General features: G+C 42.8%; 1 protein-coding gene across 1 annotated transcript in view; it reads right to left on the reverse strand.

Moving 5' to 3' along the window:
• Positions 1 to 862: 862 nt before the first annotated feature.
• SMC3 (structural maintenance of chromosomes 3) overlaps positions 863 to 18777 on the reverse strand; it is a 71003-nt gene continuing 53088 nt past the window's right edge. The window contains exons 20-29 of the mRNA XM_075935490.1: positions 11747 to 11898; positions 7150 to 7308; positions 5711 to 5818; positions 5110 to 5218; positions 3971 to 4218; positions 3629 to 3841; positions 2896 to 3087; positions 2536 to 2713; positions 1859 to 1965; positions 863 to 1332 (exon numbers count right to left, since the gene is read on the reverse strand). Coding sequence (XP_075791605.1) covers positions 1261 to 1332; positions 1859 to 1965; positions 2536 to 2713; positions 2896 to 3087; positions 3629 to 3841; positions 3971 to 4218; positions 5110 to 5218; positions 5711 to 5818; positions 7150 to 7308; positions 11747 to 11898 — 1538 coding nt within the window. The 3' untranslated portion in view covers positions 863 to 1260. The remainder of the gene's footprint in view (positions 1333 to 1858; positions 1966 to 2535; positions 2714 to 2895; positions 3088 to 3628; positions 3842 to 3970; positions 4219 to 5109; positions 5219 to 5710; positions 5819 to 7149; positions 7309 to 11746; positions 11899 to 18777) is intronic.

Genomic DNA, 18777 nt, shown 5'->3' on the forward strand with positions numbered 1-18777 from the left:
GGCACCGTAGCCAGCCCGTGCCCCTTTAAGGGCTCCAGGGCTGGGAGGGGGGCAGAAGAGTTTCCCTGGTGGTGCCCAGAGTGGCCAGCAGGGCAAGCTGGGGAGGGCTAGCCTCCCACTAGTTCGAATTAAGTGGCTACACAGCCCTTAATTTGAACTACTTAATTCGAATTAAGCGCTCCGCTAGTTCGAATTAAGTTCAAACTAGTGGTTTGTATGTGTAGCGCCTATCAAAGTTAATTCGAACAAACGTCTGTTAGTTCGAATTAACTTTGTAGTGTAGACATACCCTAAGAGACTTGCCCCCTAAATACCAATTTTGACTGCTTATACAACCTGCCAGCGCAACATAGACATTTGGAGCTGAAAAGATGCAGGAGAGATTATTATTTTGGCTTGTGTTTTTCCAAGGTTTCAATGCCATTCACTGGTGTATGAAGCATCCTTTTTTCAACATTTCTTCATTTAATCATGTCAAAAAAGGAAAGTCTCTGTCTTGACACGACTCAAAAAATTTTAGGCTTAGCAGTGTTTTCTTCTATTATTTCATCCATTTTTTTTGTTCAATGTTTGACAGTCTGTGAAAATGGATGCTCACAAATTTAGAGTGTTTTTGCTGAGTCATAGCTGGCATATGACTAAATAATGTGACATTTATGTCTAAGCTTCCGTTTGCATGGCATCCACTCATGTACAATATAAAAGAGAATAAATGGGAAGATAGATGTATACAGAAGAGAACGAGATATTATTTTGCCTCCTATTTCCTATTCGTAGTCAGATCCTACACAATAAATACAGTTATCACCTGGACTGATGGAAAGGGAATCTTGTAAAGAGAGACAACTCTGAACACCATATCTGAATTACAGCCATAAAACCAACTGTTTAATTGAAGCTATTTAAAAAAAACCATGAGGCAGTATAAATGATAAAATTATAATTCAAAAGGAATAGCTAGCACTTTTCAAAAGCTTTAAAACAGCAACAGGACACTTTACAAAAAGATTTGTAGGGATAAAGTTTTCAAACTACAGGTATTGTATAAAGATAACACATATCTTATAAAAGAATACAGCAACAGAGACAAAATGGGTACTCAAGCTCCTCTGAAACTAATAATCTCGCAGTCTTGGTTAAAAGGTAGGTTCAAAAACTATTTTAACAATGACTCAATATTTCAGTTTTTAAATTTACAGCTCCCTGGCGTAGACATAACACTATACACATCTTTCAAGCAAAGTGGCAATACATTTCCATTTAACCATGAGTGGTATCGTCTTCCACAAAGTCTTTGGCCATCTCTGCTGTGATCACATCAATATGACTAACCTAATGGGAAAAAAGAAAGATATTAAAAGTGATGTCTTCTAGATAGTGATGGCTTCACTTTGAAAAAGTGCCAAACAAGACCCAGTGATGGGACTATAATAGCGTCAACTGAGATTAATGGCTCTACAATACTGACATTATGTAAACTGCAGGTTACACCTCCTTTTCAAAGGAGAAACTGATGACTAAGCCCAGATACAGACAGCTCAAATGCATCTCCTTTCTGAATGTATTACCGACACACGACAAATGAATCCTTGCTATTTTAAATCATGATCCCGTCATGAGGAAACTGGAGAGTTCCAACCATGCTGCATGGTCCCAAATCAGTGAGTGGCTATGTGATGTGGACACATATCCACTAGACAGTAAGTTGGTTACTGTCACTATCACTTGTGACACTAAACAAAAACTGAAAATTTATTTTCTATCCCATTGGGTTAACTTCCTTCTAGTCATCGAATTTTCCATATCAGCAACCTAAATTTGTTATATTTTCTTCGACCCATATTTAAAGAGTATTTACCTTATTTCTGAATTTTACACCATAGAATTTATCAGCAGACTCAAGCAGTTCAGGCCTAAAAGTTGTTGTAATAAATTGGGCATGTTCAGCTAGTTCCATAATCATATCTGAAAAATAAGAACATCCTTAAAACAGCTATCTTTTCAATAAGCAGGCCAGCATTCTTATTAAGCATGCAAAAACAGCTGCTCTTTTCTTGATAAACAACAAACAAACAAAAAAACCCACCAATCATGAGATGTTCATGCTGCAAAAGATAGATTTAGAAAAATGTGTTTTTACAAATAGCAATGGGGCTGTGCCTCCTGCTCACTACGCTCGCCAACCTCCCTCTGTCTGGAGGTAGGTGTCTGGTCGGGGGGGAAGGTACAGGAGCAGGTTAGGGGGCAGAGTGTCTGGCCGGGGGAGGAAGGCAGGAACAGGCTGGGGATGCAGGGTTTTGGTGGAAGGGATGAGTGAGGGAACTGGATGTGTGGGTGTGTGACAGGCACGTTGCTTCCCCCCCCCTCCCCCGGGAGCACCGGGGAGGGAAGAGGCTGCGCAGTTCCTGCACCCCCGAAAGGGGGGAGGCAGCACAGCTCACGACTTCCACCCCGCCAGATCATTTTATTTGAATATGAAACAATATTTTCAGGTAGACTGTTCTTTATTAAGTAAGAAACAATCAAACCCTTTACCTGAAACAGCCTTTCTGTGCTGAGCATCCAAAGCCTGGTCAATTTCATCAAACAGGTAAAAAGGAGCTGGATCACATTTCTGGATAGCAAAAATCAGGGCTAGGGCCACCAAGGACTTCTGCCCCCCTGAAAGCTGTTGCATCTCTCTCATTTCACCCTGTTTTCCTGTAAATGACACCTAAGAAAACGCCAAAAAAATCAGTTAACTCTGCTGTATAAGGACATTTGTTCAAATACTGCTATATGATGTTGGAATATAATTATTCATTATAACTTCAGTTCCTAGAGCTCATTTTTAGCAACATAGTTACTGGTCCATTAAGAGTACTGCAAATATTGAAATGCAAAGATTTTCTTTACCCTAATCCCAACTCCAGTGAACTGGTCTACAGATGGCACGCTGCTCTGAGATCCAGATCCCCTCTCGCTCTCGGCACTGCCTTCACCTTCATCCTGGGACTGACTGCCTTCCACATCTCCTTTCTTCATCACTAGCGTGGCTTTGCCACCAGGTACTAACTTCTGAAACACCTCACTGAAGTTTTTTGACACCTTGGAAAACAAAAAGGCAAGGTCAATTCTGGTTCATCTATATGCAAGTAGATATTGTCTGTACTATAGCAGCTATTTTTACATATAATGTGAATAGATTATCTTTAAAGAACAGAGAGATGCTTGAATATTAGGGAAATTTTAAAAATTACATTATATACAAAAATAAATTATTAGCATTTACTGTAGAAATCCAGCAAATGAATTTTTTCTACATCTTTTTGGAAGGTCTGGGAATGCTGTAGAGAGAGAGAGAGTCTTGCACTGCCTACCACATGTTCCTCCCATCCTTGGCCAATATTAGGAGCAGGCTCCTAATTCTAAAGGGTGAATTCTGAAGGTATGATTTAAAACAGGGGATTCTCTATAGATGAGTCTTGTAGGCAATTCATAAGGATCATGAGACAAAGACACAAGTGTAAAAAAGTCTGCAGGTGTTTTGCTGGTTCTTAACACATTCAACCACTGATCTGTTCCATACTCCAGTTACCAAATAAATTTTCTTCTGATTTCAGTCTTACCTAATGATTTCCTGCATTACCTGTTTGAAAGTCAGCTGGATAGCTTCATATTTTCTGAGTTCAAGGACATTCATCAACTCCATAATAGATTTGTAGCCCCTGTCCAGTTCCTCTTGTCTTTTTATCAGCTTCTCCTTCTGCTCTGAGAAGTTAACAAACTGGTCCAAAGCTTTTTTATTGACATGACTATATTTTTTCAGCTCTGTGTTGCACTGTTCCAGTTTACGGAATAGCTGAGGAAAAACAACACATTAAGCTGTCTTTTGGTTCTATTCCAGTTTGATGCTCAAGATATGTGGTCCTACAACTCTATGCAACGTCATCTGTTATGCTTTTGTGATAAAACCAGGCACACTTATTACCTGTTTTAAACTCAGTGTCTGATATTTTTCAAAGGCCTCTTGTGGCAGTGAGCCCAATTCCCTGATTTTCTTCATGCATTCCTCCTTCTTTTTGAGAAGCATGCCTTGCCGGTTTGTCATCTTTTCGAGTTCTTTTGTATCATGGTTAATGGCATCCATGTGTTCTTTCTCCATGTTCTTCCAGCGTTCCATACTTTTTTGGAGATCTTTAATCCCTGCTTCTGTTTTGTCAATTGAGTTATCCAGATCTGAGATGAGAAAAAGCAAAGTTGTAAATGTATACACCTGTGTAAAATCAGCAATTAATCAGCCAGAGATCTTTTTTTTTTTTTTTTTAAATAGAAAGCTTACAGAGTAAAGATTTTTTTTTAATTTATCAATTTAATTTAAAAAGCTGAAAAAAGCTTCAGGAGATTTTTAATTATATAAAATACTCATTGAGAAAACAGAATTCTGGAGTAAAAATGAATACACTATGGGATTATTTCTAATATGGATTAAATTTTAGCGTAAACCTCCACTGAACTTGGCTATTTGGCTTCACAAGGATTTATGGAAAATAATTCCATAAATTAATACAAATCAAAATCTTGATGTGAAAGGCAGATTAAACCAATGAATTCTGCATGAAAACCAATGACACAACTGTCATATGAGTTCATGCAAAATCTTAATTCAGAACAGCTTTGCCTGAAACTTAAGTCACGATCATAAACCACAGAGAGGCAAACAGTCTAAATCAGAACCTAGATTAGACCCACAGATCAACAAAGTGCAGTCTAACATGGGCTAATATTGCATAGTTCAGAAAAAGGTGTCAAGACTCCATAAAGAACTATGTAAGAAGTATCCAGGAGGAAGGCATCATCTAAACCTCCAGGTATTAGTAGATTACTTATCTTTAAAGCTTGAGGGCCAATATCTGTTGCACATTTTTATACTACTCAGTATCTAGATGATATTTTAATCCTTTCTCGATTACTACAAAGTTAATTATATATTGTGTAAAACATTCTTTTATCAGTTTGATATTTGTTTTAATTATATTAGTTGCCTTAAATCTCATGTCAAGATGAATACCATATCTATGAGAATACTGAAGTTTAGGCATCTTTATTCCAAGAATCAGTACTACTAACCATCTGATCGTGCCAGGGTATCTTTCACTCGTTTGTTGATGGCCTCAAGTTCTGATGTTGTGGCAGTAAGAACAGTGCCACCTTCTGTCTCTCGTAGCTCATTCAACTCCTATGGGACAAAAAATTAACTGTAAGACTATCCATAGAAGGGAATCAAAGTATAAGCCCACACTGAAGATGACATGAGGTTTTTCTATCCAGATCCTATGTTTATAGCCATTAAAATAATTGTCATTGAGGTAGGTATTTTGTTTTAAATTATACCTAAACCTCAACAATAGTCCACAGGCACTGTTATAGTTCTATCATAATTTGATTTGTGTTTAATTATGAACATTGTACTTTTGCAAGCTTGGATACTCTGTCAGCCACACCTCAAATACATTCTTAAAAAGTTCTGCTTCAATCCTAAATACCCCATGAATCAAGTTACATATTGGATACACAGAAACAGAAAACCAATGCACAGGAGATACAAAAACTATTATAATAATTATCAGCAGTATATCTAGGCAATATTTAAGAAAAGAATAGTTTGCCAAATCCCTAAAGGCACAAGCCAAGAATATGTGGCAAAATGGATCTAGAAAAATAATCTTACTTGTTCTACTTGGTCTAAACGTTTTCTGAGATTCTCATTGAGGTATGTTTCAACTCTTGTGATGATGCCTTCCAGTTTAATCCGCTCATTCAAAAGCTGTCTGTTTTCCTGAAAGAAGGAAATAATATTATTTGCATCAAACAGAAGAGAAATTTGTAGAATACAATAAAAGAAACTATTACAAAATTCCTTACATGCATGGCCTTATTTTAAAATTAATGTAAGCATGTATTTAATATTTTGCATCCATCTAGACAAGAGCAAACACAATCCAACTTTTATACCACTAAAAAATTGAAGACTATTTGAAACTTTAGCCTTCTCCAATTCTTTTCCAAGACCAAACAAATAGATACAGTAAAACTCCATTGGTCCGGCATCCAATGCTCCGGCACTCCTGATGGTGCGGCACCATCGGGAACCTGGAAGTGCTCTGGGCAGCCAGACAATTGGAGCTGCTTTGCACCCAGCTTCCCCAATTCAGCCGCTGTTGAAACTGACCAGCTGCTGAATCGGGAAAGCTGGGGGCAGAGCAGCTGGGGTGCTGCTGAGTTGGTCCTGTAGCGCTGCCCCTCGGGGCTGCGGGATCAACCCGGCAGCACCCCACCTGCTCTTGAGGACGCCTGGGACAGAGCAGCTGGGGTGCTGCTGGGTTGGTCCTGCAGCGCCGAGGAGCAGCTCTACAGGACCAACCCAGCAGCACCCAGCTGCTCTTCCCCAGGCGTCCCTGATTCAGCAGCTGCTGAAACTGACCAGCGGCTGATTCCGGGAAGCCCGGGGCAGAGCAGCTGGGGTGCTGCCAGGTTGGTCCCGTAGAGCTGCTCCTTGGCGCTGCAGGACCAACTCAGCAGCACCCCAGCTGCTCTGTCCCAGGCGTCCCCAAGAGCAGCTGGGGTGCTGCCGGGTTGGTCCCGTAGAGCTGCTCCTTGGCGCTGCAGGACCAACCCAGCAGCACCCCAGCTGCTCTGCCGCAGGCGTCCCCGATTCAGCTGCTGCTGAAACTGACCAGCAGCGGCTGAATTGGGGACACCTGGGGCAGAGCTGGACTATCAGAAGGGGGGGCTATGAGGGGTCTGGGGTGGCATCCCCCCCCACCCCAGACACCTCACAGCCCCCCCTTCCGATAGTCTGGCATATCTGATAATCCGGCACCCCCCGGGTCCTAAAGGTGCCAGATTATCGGAAGTTTACTGTAGTATAGATGGTCTAAATTAAAAAAAAAAAATAAAAAAAAAAACCACACACACACACACACACAAAAAAACAGCATCTTCCTCATACTGTGCAAAGATCACAGAACTACACAGCTGTGTATTATCAATTATTACATCTCAGTTTTCCTATGCAAGAGGAAGGATTCCAATTAACCGAATGTATGTCCTCTCACTAAGACATTCTCCATGTTTAGTGTTGTGACATCTTTCCTTAGTTTTCCTTACTTGTTGCAACTGTCGAATCTCATCATTCAGTGCATCCACTCGTTTCTGATCATCTAGGCTCAGCTGAGACAGCAAATCCGTTCCCAGTTCTGCTTTTAAGGATTCTCTAGTTGATTCCATGGCATGTAAACTTGCCTCCAAGCTTTGCAAGCTGCGTTGCTACAGAACAGATTATTGTATTAAATTGCATCATCATTCAAATGAAATTACAGGCTTCGCTGAACTTGTCTTTTTCTACTTGTATGAAATAAATCCAGTTGGTAACACAAACAGTCCAAACAGACCAGTCCAACTTGCAACTTGTCAGAAATGCCAGACTACCAACTCTTTTCCTAGAACAGGTCTACCAGCATCCTTGCTACAGTCTCCAATGGGAAACAATTTTGATTTTTTATGACAGCTTATCGAAAGGAGAAAACTTCATTTTTAATTGAAAATCAGCTCCTTTGATTGAGCCCTACATACTTTCCAACATATGGTCGTTCAGTGCATCCTAGGTATCTCAATTCTCTATTCGTCAACTCAGGTGGTAATATTCTTTGGTACTGGAACTATGTCTGCTCAATGATACAGTACTAATCAACTAAGAAGTCACCAGGGGCGGACTGGCAATCAAAATAGGCCCAGGAAATTGGTTGAGAATGGCCAACTTCTTCATGCATACTGTCTTTGTTCGTTTACACTGTACTCGCATTGTTATTTATCGTCAGTTACGGAAAACTACACTCCCACAACGACAGACGATAACAGAACTCATCCAACCACTGTGTACTCTCTACTCGCCAGTCAAGACTCGAGTGATTCCATCACCGATTCTACCATTGCACAAAGTAGGCCTACGCATTGCTTCATTCACCATTGTGCATTGCACGTCCGTTCCGTTGATTTCAACTGTAAAGTGACGTCATTCACTTTGGCGCCAAAGAAACCAAAGCTGAGCCAGTGCAGCGGCCCACACCCAACCGCACACACATACACACACGGCCTTGGACACCTCGGATTTATTCGGAAACATTTTGAATTTTGGTATTATAGACTTTTTGGTGTTAGAACAGTGGTCTCCAACCTTTTTACACCCAAGATCACTTTTTAAGTGTCAGAACAAGCTAAGATCTACTGCCCCATCCTTCCGCCGAGACCCTACCCCTTCCTTGAAGCCCCACCCTCTCTATTCTCTTCTCCATCACTTGCTATCCCCAGCCCTTATACACTCTACACTGCCGCTTTCCCCCCCTCCCCCAATTCTTCTGTAGGAAGATGTTTTCCCAAAATTTGGCCTGTCTGGATGGGACCAAATGTCAGAAAACCCCCTTCTTTTCAAAGCCCCCCAATTCTTCGTAGAACGAGGAATATAGGGCTTACCAAAAGAGCATGTTTGCTCTTCCACTAAAATAAGTGGAACAACAAACGAATCCATGGACATGGAAGAATTTTTCCGGGATCTCTGGAATCCTGGAAAAACTCCTGCAGTCTAGCTGTACCCTCACTGGGTTGAGACAGAATATGTGGGCTCTGGGGTGGGAATGAGGGGTTTGGGAAGGGGTGAGAGGTGAAAGCTCTGGGAGGAAATTTGGATGCAGGAGGAGGTGGAGAAGGGGACGTTGGCTCAGGGAGGAGGGCTTCAGGCTGGGGAGTGTTGGGGTCAGATGAAGGGTTGTGGTACTAAGTAAACCACAGGCTTGTGGATGTGAGGGTGCAGGAATTTGGGTTGGAGTATGTAAGGGGCTCAGGACAGGGGGTTCCAGCATATGACAAGCTTAGATCTGGGGCTGTGCGGGTGCAGGAGTGTTATGATGCTGTGGCCAGATGGGGGCTTGGCCCCAACTGGGGGTTTGCTGGCCAGGCTTCATTTTTAAATAAAATACTATGTCAAACACAAAAAGTTTCTGCATTGTCTTTATTTCTGAGAAGGGCAGGGAACCTGTATTGAATCAGGGGTCACTGACTCACAGAAAAGTCAGCTGGGGCCACACAAGTGAGATGCAAAAAACACCCACACTCGTCCAACCCCCGCCCCAAGCCTCACTCACATGACCCCAACTGTACTGGTGGGAGCAGGGGACATGGTACTAGGGAAGGGTGCTAGTGGGTGCTGGGGCAGCGTGCTGGGGTGGGGGCAGGATGCCAGTGGTGGACAGGGGTACCGGGGGGCAGGGAGTCCCCTGCACCCATCTCCTCCCAGGACTCCTCTCCCCTCCCCCTACAGAGGAGGGAAGCCCTGGCACGCGCATCCTCCAGGAATGACTCCCCCTCTCCCGCAGAAGATGGAAAGCCCTGGTGTGTGCCTCCTCCAAGGACAACTCCCCCCTACCCCCTGCAGAGGAGGGAAAGCCCCAGCACTTGCCTCCTCCACGGACGACTCTCCCCTCCCCCGCAGAGGAGGGAAAGCCCCGCCAGTTCCCAGCACACTACAGACCGGGGGAGGGGGGGGGGCGGGGGGGGAGCCACTGCAGTTGCTGGACTTCTGTCCACCCCGCAGGAAGCTGCCACTACCTCCATTGTTGCTGGAGGTAGGTAGTGGGGCTTCTTGGGGGTGGGGGGAAATCGGAGGGGTCCCCCGAACGCCTCCTGATCGACTGGTTGAGCCCTCGCAATCGACGGGTTGGTGACCACAGTATTAGAAGCTTTATAGTCCATTTGGACGACGGCCCATCAGGAAATTCCCAGTATCCCACTGGTCCAGTCCGTCCCTGGAAGTCACTAATAGGTTCTTACATCTTGTGACGCTCTGCACCCCATATGCATCATAATGGTATGGTTATTCTATATTTATGACAGTTATAATGCACATTGTACAAAATTTGGCATTGGAAAAGTTATTTGTTGAATACAATTATCCTATTTGGGTGCATGTATTATTTTTGTACCTGGAGTTATGAATACGGATCACATATCTGTATTTCAAATGTGGTTGCACCTGGGTGAGACCCACAAGGCAAGATGTTTCCAGTCTAGATAGCGGATCGAGTATGGGCCATTAAGGAAAACAATAGGCCTTAGAAGAAACTCATACCCCACCTGCAAAAACAAGGAGTCCTGTGGTACCTTAGAGACTAACAGGACTCCTCATTATTTTTGCAGATACAGACTAACACTGCTTCCCCTTTGAGACCTATCCCCCACCTACCTGGGTACACATTAGGGATGTGAACATGTTCCCATATACATGATTAACCAATGAGCCTGGGTTCATTGGTTAACATGCACGGTTTCACACTGTCCTCCCGCTCCCCCGCTCCATCCTGCTGCCTCTGTATCAGAAGCAGCAACGCAGGGGAAAGGGAAAGTGGGAACCAGTACACACGGGGAGGCAGCTTTCGAACTGGCTCCCCACATGTCCCAGCTCCTTCAGAGTTGCCTACCCCTCCCCCCCACACGTAAATATGCAACTGCTGAAAATTCTAGCAGTTATACATTTGCATAAACGTATTTTAACATCTCTAGTACACATCAATCAGCCTTTGAATAATGGCTGCTATGACTTAGCTAAACATACAAAGGCATGTGACTAGACTGCATAACACTGAATTCCATTTTGGTACTTTCTACAAACTGGCTTGGGAACTTTGCTTGGGACAAAGAAGTTCCTCCCATATACAAAGAAGTGATGCTACCTAGTGGCCTGTCTTTTCCCACAACTCAGCACCTGGAAATACCCCTACCAGAGCAAAGACTTTAAACTGGGGAAGTGCTGGTCCCAGGCACGAAACTTGGGCTGTATACGAGAAACAAACTGTAGCACAAGGTGAGATACTGCTTGATTCAAATCCTATCTAATATATAAGGCTTAGACTGCAATTTTGTTCATCTTAGGTATGCATCTGATCTGCTTGCGGTACTTACAATCACTTATATTACCTACAGAAAGATAGATTGTATCTATTGACTATTAAAAATCATTATTTTTCATAATACAGTGTGGTTTGCTTGAAGTGGGTTGAAAAGTCTCAGCTCAGTTAATAAAAACTTGTGCATGGTCCTTTTCACATAGAGAGAAGGGTAAACTAGGTAACTGTAATAAATTCATACTGCTCAGGATTTTGACCAGTCAGGATGAAGTTCTAGGCTGGTTAGCTGGGGTATTTTGGCTGGAGTTTCTCTATTGTTGGATCATACAGAGGGTGGTCAGAGCATTCATGAACACGGTTGTTGTCCCTCTTTGTGGGATGTTGGTGTGAGTGCAAGCCTGTAGGGCTTTGCAGTTTGACATGTCACAGTACATTAAGGAACCCAGATTGGTGAGACAGAGGGCTCAGGTGGCCCCCTGCAGGGGTCTATCATATACATGCTACAGGCTGGACCTCCCTGGTCTGACACCCTCCAGACCTGAATGATCCCAGACAAGGGAGTTTGCCAGGGGGAGATCAGGCCATGGGCTCTCCCAGGGCTCCTAGCCCCAACCACTGTGCCAGCTAGTGACCCCACCCCACCAGGGCTCCTGGCCCCCCACTCCCTACCCCCAGGTCCTGAGGGCTGCCGACCACCAGACATCTTGGCTCCCAGCTGCTGGAGCTCTCTGGTCCAGCAACATCTGACAGGACCACAGATGTTGCCAGACCAGAGAATCCCACACCAGAGAGGTTCAAACTGTACATACCTTTGGCATAAAGGTTTTTTCAGACTGCTGTCTCTTCTCTTTTAGCATTTTCATCTCTGACAAGATACTGTCTCGGGAAGCTTTGAATTTTCTCTGCTGGGTCTCAATCTGCTGCATTTGATTCATCAGTTGGTCAATTTCATTATTAATCCATACAGTGGGCTAAGGAAAATTCCAAGCTTTAAATAAAATATATTTCATTCTCCCACTGTTATTGCAGTTTCTCATTTTTGCTCAATATCCGTATCACAGCTCCCACAAATATAGTACCAGCCACATTCATTGCTCTCAGAGATCAACATAAATTGACCAGAAGAGATTAAGACAGGTTAGTTGACAGTCTGTTGTGGTGTTTCATCCCATTTGCTCTGTGATATGCTGACCCAGCAGCACCCCCAAGACAGACATGTATCAGTAGCAGTTTTATAGCATTGTTTATTCAACCTATTGATTACAAAGAAAAATTAGTGTGCCATATTTATGAAGTGCTACTAGGATTAGGATGAAACACTGATGGGGGACAGATCATTCCACATATGCCTACTGTTAGGTTTCTTGCAACTTCCTGAGAAGTATCTGGTGCTTGCCACTGGTCAGACAGAGGATACTAGACTATATGGATGACAGACTGAACCAGGATGGCAATTCTGATTTTCTCACGCCTTTGATCACAATGATGTAAACCTGATGCTATTCAAGTCCAACGGAGCTGTCAGTTTTAATGGGACCAAAATTTCACCCCACATGTCCACACTATAAATGCTACTATCTGTCAGAGAGAAACAGAGAGACCCAAGACAAAAAGAGGTTCACACAGTGGTCAGGAATTAGAAATATAGTACAAACAGGGGAATATCTAGAAAAATATAGCATTCCTGAACAGGGCCCGTATAAATTCCCTTCTAAAATAAATCCTCTTTATAAACGGTTAGATGCTATTCTGGGACTTGATGCCAAAGACAGGTGTAGGCAGAATGGGAGTCTACACATCATTAGAACTGGGAAACATTCAGCATTAGAAGGTTAATCTTGCCAAAGCTTTCGATTCTACTCCAAGTCTTTATTTATGACTTTTTCCATTAAAGTAAAAGTTTTTTTAAAAAAAAAACACACGTCTATAATGTTGCCAGAGGTGTTATTGACATATAAATGTTATTTACACATGAAAAAAAATTAAGTCCCAATTATTCACTCGAGCCTTAAGTTTCATTAATTCCTCCTTCAGAAGCTACAACATACACCTTGTTAGTCATGTAATCTGCATCACAGTTTGATATATATTGAGACAGCTTGATACTTTATTCTACATATCAGTCAACAATTTGAGAAAGCTATAATTTATCTGCACAAAGAAATAGCTAATTTGTCGTGACTTAAAAAGGCTTACAAAAAACTAGTGAAATACAGAAAGTAATTTAGAAAACAAACTCTAATGTCTCCCTTTTTCCATATCACATTCTTCCATACTTTAAAATATGTAGCTGCTATATATTAATATATATTCTACTATTTTAGAGACACTACATATACCATGTTAACAACTGACCTAATTCTATATTTATCTTAGGGGTGAACAGAATATATCACTTAGCACTTTTCTGTAACTGTTTAGCCATCTCAAATGTTTCCAGAAGTTATTTAGAAGGATGCAATAGCCATCAAAGCAGAGAAATAAGGGTAGCACAAAAGGATAGAAATAGAAGAAACTGGATGAGATTAAGAAAAGACCAATTCAGATGGTCAGAAAAAACTTTTGGGCCATGACATCTAGAAGACAATAACTGGGATGTGGTAGAATCTAGGGATATAACCCCACTCCCTCCACTGGATGATGCTTACTGGTAACCAATAAACCTTATGCCCGGGGCGAGCAGGGCTGCTTCAGACTGGGCAGGACTACTGTGCCACCATGCGGGTGGGAGGCGCTCCAGCCTTGCCGAGTTCCCCACACATGGGACCCCTAGTAGAATCCCCATCATTTAGGGCATTTAGAATTAGACTTCATAAACACTAAAAGTAACACAGTATGGAACAACTTTGTAGTGACTGAGATACATCATAGGAGTTAACATCCCACCTGTAATATCTATTAGTCTATTCTATGTTTTTAAAAACATGTTTATTCCAGATAAGACTGCATTTGCTTAACAGTATTTTGCAATTACGGTATCTCTATGTTGCTCTAAGAAGCAGAGTTATGAAAACTACACTCCAAGTATTACAAATACTGAGAAGTCTCAAAACAAGACTAAAATATTTTATTAAGACTACAATATAAGGTAAGCAGATTATATATTCAAGAACTTTTCTGAACATCTCCATTAAATGAGAACAATTAAAAAAAAATTTTTTACTAGTTCTCCCCCACTCGCGCTTTTAAATCTCAAAGATATTATTGCCATAGTATAATTTTCTGAAAGTCAGAGCCTGACTTGGATACAAAATTTGTATCCACATTAACATCTGCAAACATGTTTGGCAGATATCCGATTCCACATGCTCAAATAAAGACACCCACCGATATCCAAGATTTGTGGGGCTTTACTGAAAGGACATCATGTAGCTGACTTTAGGTTCTAGTCACTAGAGCTAAAGAAAAAAAAAACCCACATCATTGTTTATTTAATAAAATCATGCTCTAAAGACCTATTTATACTAAAATGCAGTTAGAATTTATAGAAATTTAACACACTGATTGATAATAGAGAAGAAAAGCATGTCAAATACATGAGTAATATATGTTAAAGGTGGTTAACAACTATATTGGTAAAAATGTTAGAAGCAGCCTATTTACTTGTTTTAATAAATGACTATATGACACAGAAGCCTAATCACTAATGTCAAACACTATTTACAGATATACAATCAAGTATAATAGACGTGTGTGTTACACAAGAAATTAAATTCTCATCGAATATTAGAACTGGAAAGGACCTTTAGAGGTAATCAAGTCCAGTCCCCTGCCCTCATGGCAGGACCAAGCACCATCAAGATCGTCCCTGAGAGATGCCTATCTAACCTGCTCTTGAACATCTCCAGAGATGGAGATTCCACAACCTCCCTAGGCAATTTATTCCAGTGTTTAACCACCCTGACAATTAGGAAGTTCTTCCTAATGTCCAACCTGAACCTCTCACTGCTTCTTATATTAGCATCAAAGGTCAAGGAGAACAATTTCTCTCTCCTCCCTGTAACACCTTTTTAGGTACTTAAACTGCTATCATGTCATCCCCTCTCAGTCTTCTTTTTTCCAAACTAAACAAATCCAATTCATTCAGTCTTCCCTCATAGTATTTTAGACCTTTAATCATTTTTGTTGCTCTTCTCTGTCTGGACCCTCTCCAATTTCCCCATATCTTTTGAAATGTGATGCCCAGACCTGGACACAGTTCTCCAACTGAGGCCTAATCAGCGCAGAGTAGAGCAGGAAAATTACTTCTCATGTCTTATCACAACAGTTCTGTTAATGCATCCCAGAATCATATGTGGTTTTTTGCAACAGTGTCACACTGTTGACACACATTTAGCTTGTGGTCCACTATAACCCCTAGGTACCTTTCTGCAATAGTCTTTCCTAGACAGTCACTTCCCATTCTCTGTGTGTGAAACTAATTGTTCCTTCGTAAGTGGAGCATTTTGCATTTGTCCTTATTGAACTTCATCCTAGTTACTCAGACCATTTCTCCAGTTTATCCAGAACATTTTGAATTATTACTGAAACAATAGTAATACAAATCTGGTACACAATTTCTTAACACATTTCTGGGCTCTCTTGCATTTTTAATATTGTAGTTTTCCTTTATAAAAAATGTTAACTCTTCCCATTGGAGTTTCTATCTATAAGAAAGACTGATTAGGCAGCAATTACAACTAATACCATAGTATTAGTCTGTCATATCTCGGAGACTCTCTTTTTGTCCCACCACCCACACAAACATGACACAGTTCTGCGGTGATCTGGAAGCCTACTTTTGTCTCCGACTCCAGGAATACTTTCAACACAACAGTGAACAGTGCACGGACACACAGATACCCTCCAACCAACAGCACAAGAAAAAGAACTCTACATGGACTCCTCCTGAGGGTCGAAATGACAGATTGGACCTATACATAGAATGCTTCTGCCAATGTGCACAGGCAGAAATTGTGGAAAAACAGCATTGCTTGCCCCATAACCTCAGCCGTGTGGAACGCAATGGCATCCACAGCCTCAGAAACAACTCTGACATTATAATCAAAGAGGCTGATAAAGGAGTGCTGTTGTCATCATGAATAGGTCTAACTACCAAAAGGAGGCTGCCAGACAACTCTCCAATACCACATTCTTCAGGCTACTTTCCTCAGATTCCACTGAGGAACACACTAAGAAACTGCACTATCTGCTCAGGACACTCCCTTCACAAGCACAGGAACAAATCTACACAAACACACCCTTAGAGCCCCGACCAGGGTTATTCTATCTACTACCCAAGATCCACAAACCTGGAAATCCCGGACACCCCATCATCTCGGGCATTGGCACTCTCACTGCAGGACAGTCTGGATTCGTGGACTCTCTACTCAGACCCTTCTCGATCCGGCTATCTCCGACACACTACTCCCGGCTATCTCCGACACACTACTGATTTCCTGAGAAAACTACAACGTGTTGGTCATCTTCCAGAAAACACCATCCTAGCCACCATGGATGTGGAGGCTCTCTAAACCAAAATCCTACACAGACGGAATACGAGCCGTCAGGAACAGTATCCCTGATGATGCCACAGCACAACTAGTGGCTGAGCTCTGTGACTTTATCCTCACACACAACTATTTCATATTTGATGACAATATATACCTCCAAACCAGTGGCACCGCTATGGGCACCCGTATGGCCCCACAATATGCCTACATTTTTATGGCTGACCTGGAACACCACTTCCTTACCTCTCATCCACTAGCACCCCTTCTCTACTTACTCTACACTGATGACATCTTCATCATCTGGACCCATGGGAAGGACGCTCTGGAAGAATTCTACCACGATTTCAACAATTTCCACCCCACCATCAAGCTCAGCCTGGACCAGTCTACACAAGAGAACCACTTCCTGGACACTACGGTGCAAGTTAGTGATGGTCACAAACACCACCCTATACTGAAAACCTACTGACCACTATGCCTACCTTCATGCCTCCAGCTTCCATCCTGGACACACCACATGACCCATTGTCTACAGCCAAGCACTAAGGTACAACTGCATTTGCTCCAACCCCTCAGACAGAGACAAATACCTAAAAGATCTTCACCAAGCATTCTTGAAGTCACGATACCCACCTGAGGAAGTGGGGACACAGATCAACAGAGCTAGATGTGTAGCCAGAAGCCTCCTACTACAAGACAAGCCCAACAAAGAAACCAACAAAACAGCACTGGCCATCACCTATAGTCCTCAGCTAAAACCTCTCCAATGCATCATCAGTGATCTACAACCCATCCTGGACAACGATACCTCACTTTCACAGGCCTTGGGAGGCAGACCAGTCCTCGCCCACAGACAACCTGCCAACCTGAAGCAATTTCGCACCAGCAACTATACACCACACCACAGTAATTCTAACTCTGGAACCAATCAATACAACAAACCTCAGTGCCAACTCTGCCCACATATCTACACCAGCAACACCATCACAGGACCTAAACACATCAGCCACACCATCACAAGTTCATTCACCTGCACATCTACCAATGTAATATACGTCATCATGTGCCAGCAATGCCCTTCTGCTATATATATCGGCCAAACTGGACAGTCCCTACGTAAAAGAATAAACGGACACAAATCAGATATCAGGAATGATAATATACAAAAACCTGTGGGAGAACACTTCAATCTCCCTGGACACACAGTAGCAGATTTAAAGGTAGCCATCCTGCAACAAAAAAACGTCAAGAACAGACTTCAAAGAGAAACTGCTGAGCTACAGTTCATCTGCAAATTTGACACCATCAGTTTAGGATTAAACAAAAACTGTGAATGGCTAGCCAAATACAAAAACAGTTTCTCCTCTCTTGGTGTTCACACCTCCACATCAGATGCTAGAAGCGGGCCTCATCCTCCCTGACTGAGTTGACCTCGTTATCTCTAGCCTTACTCTTAATTGGTACTCTTTTCTTATACATGTATATTTATACCTGCCCCTGGAATTTCCACTACATGCATCTGACGAAGTGGGTCTTTGCCCATGAAAGCTTATACTCCAATAAACCTGTTAGTCTATAAGGTGCCACAGGACTTGTCGCTTTGACTAATATCATTGTAAATAGTCAATATGTCAAATAAAGTATTAAAACAAGTGTTTATTCAGTAATGAAGATGGGAGAAAAGAGCAAGCTCGCTAGGCCTTATTCCATGGGGAGGCAAGATTCTTCCTGCAGGTTGAATCGGTCCTGCCAAGCCTTTTGATTTGGCCTGAGGCCCACCTCACTGAGACCCCAAGGCAGGCCCAGCCTGCTGAAGTCTCAGCGTGCTCAACATGTCTGGCGGCTCCCTCTAGATGCCGTGCCTCCCTGGTGTGTGGGGGGGGGAGGGGGAAGGTGAGACTTTATGCATTGCTTCCATCGTGGGCGTGTGGTGCAGAGCAGCACATGGATAAAACCTCCAGCCGCTTTGAGCAGCCTGGAGTGACGGCAGACAGGGAGCCTGCCTCAGTTTTCCTGTTAGGCTTCTGGCCAAAGGCTGCCCAAGATAAGCACCTCTCATCCAGAGCCTGCTTTTGCCACCCAACTCCCTTCCTGTTCCCCATCTCCCTGCATCAGGCCATCACCCCCTCCTGCTCCAAGTCACTATGTTCTGCACCACCCCACCCCAGGTCACAACTACCTCTGAAACCATTCTGCCTTTGCTCAGTGCAGAATCCTCTCCTGCATCCATATCCCTTCCCTGCCCCCTAATCCCCTGCCTCAGGTCAATGCCCAAACCCTCTGCGCCCCTCCTCTACTAAGGTCACAAAGTCCCTCCCAGAAACTGCAGCCCTCCTGCACTCCATTCC

The sequence above is a fragment of the Pelodiscus sinensis genome, chromosome 8, assembly GCF_049634645.1.
Source record: "Pelodiscus sinensis isolate JC-2024 chromosome 8, ASM4963464v1, whole genome shotgun sequence".
NCBI classification, from domain to species: domain Eukaryota; kingdom Metazoa; phylum Chordata; order Testudines; family Trionychidae; genus Pelodiscus; species Pelodiscus sinensis.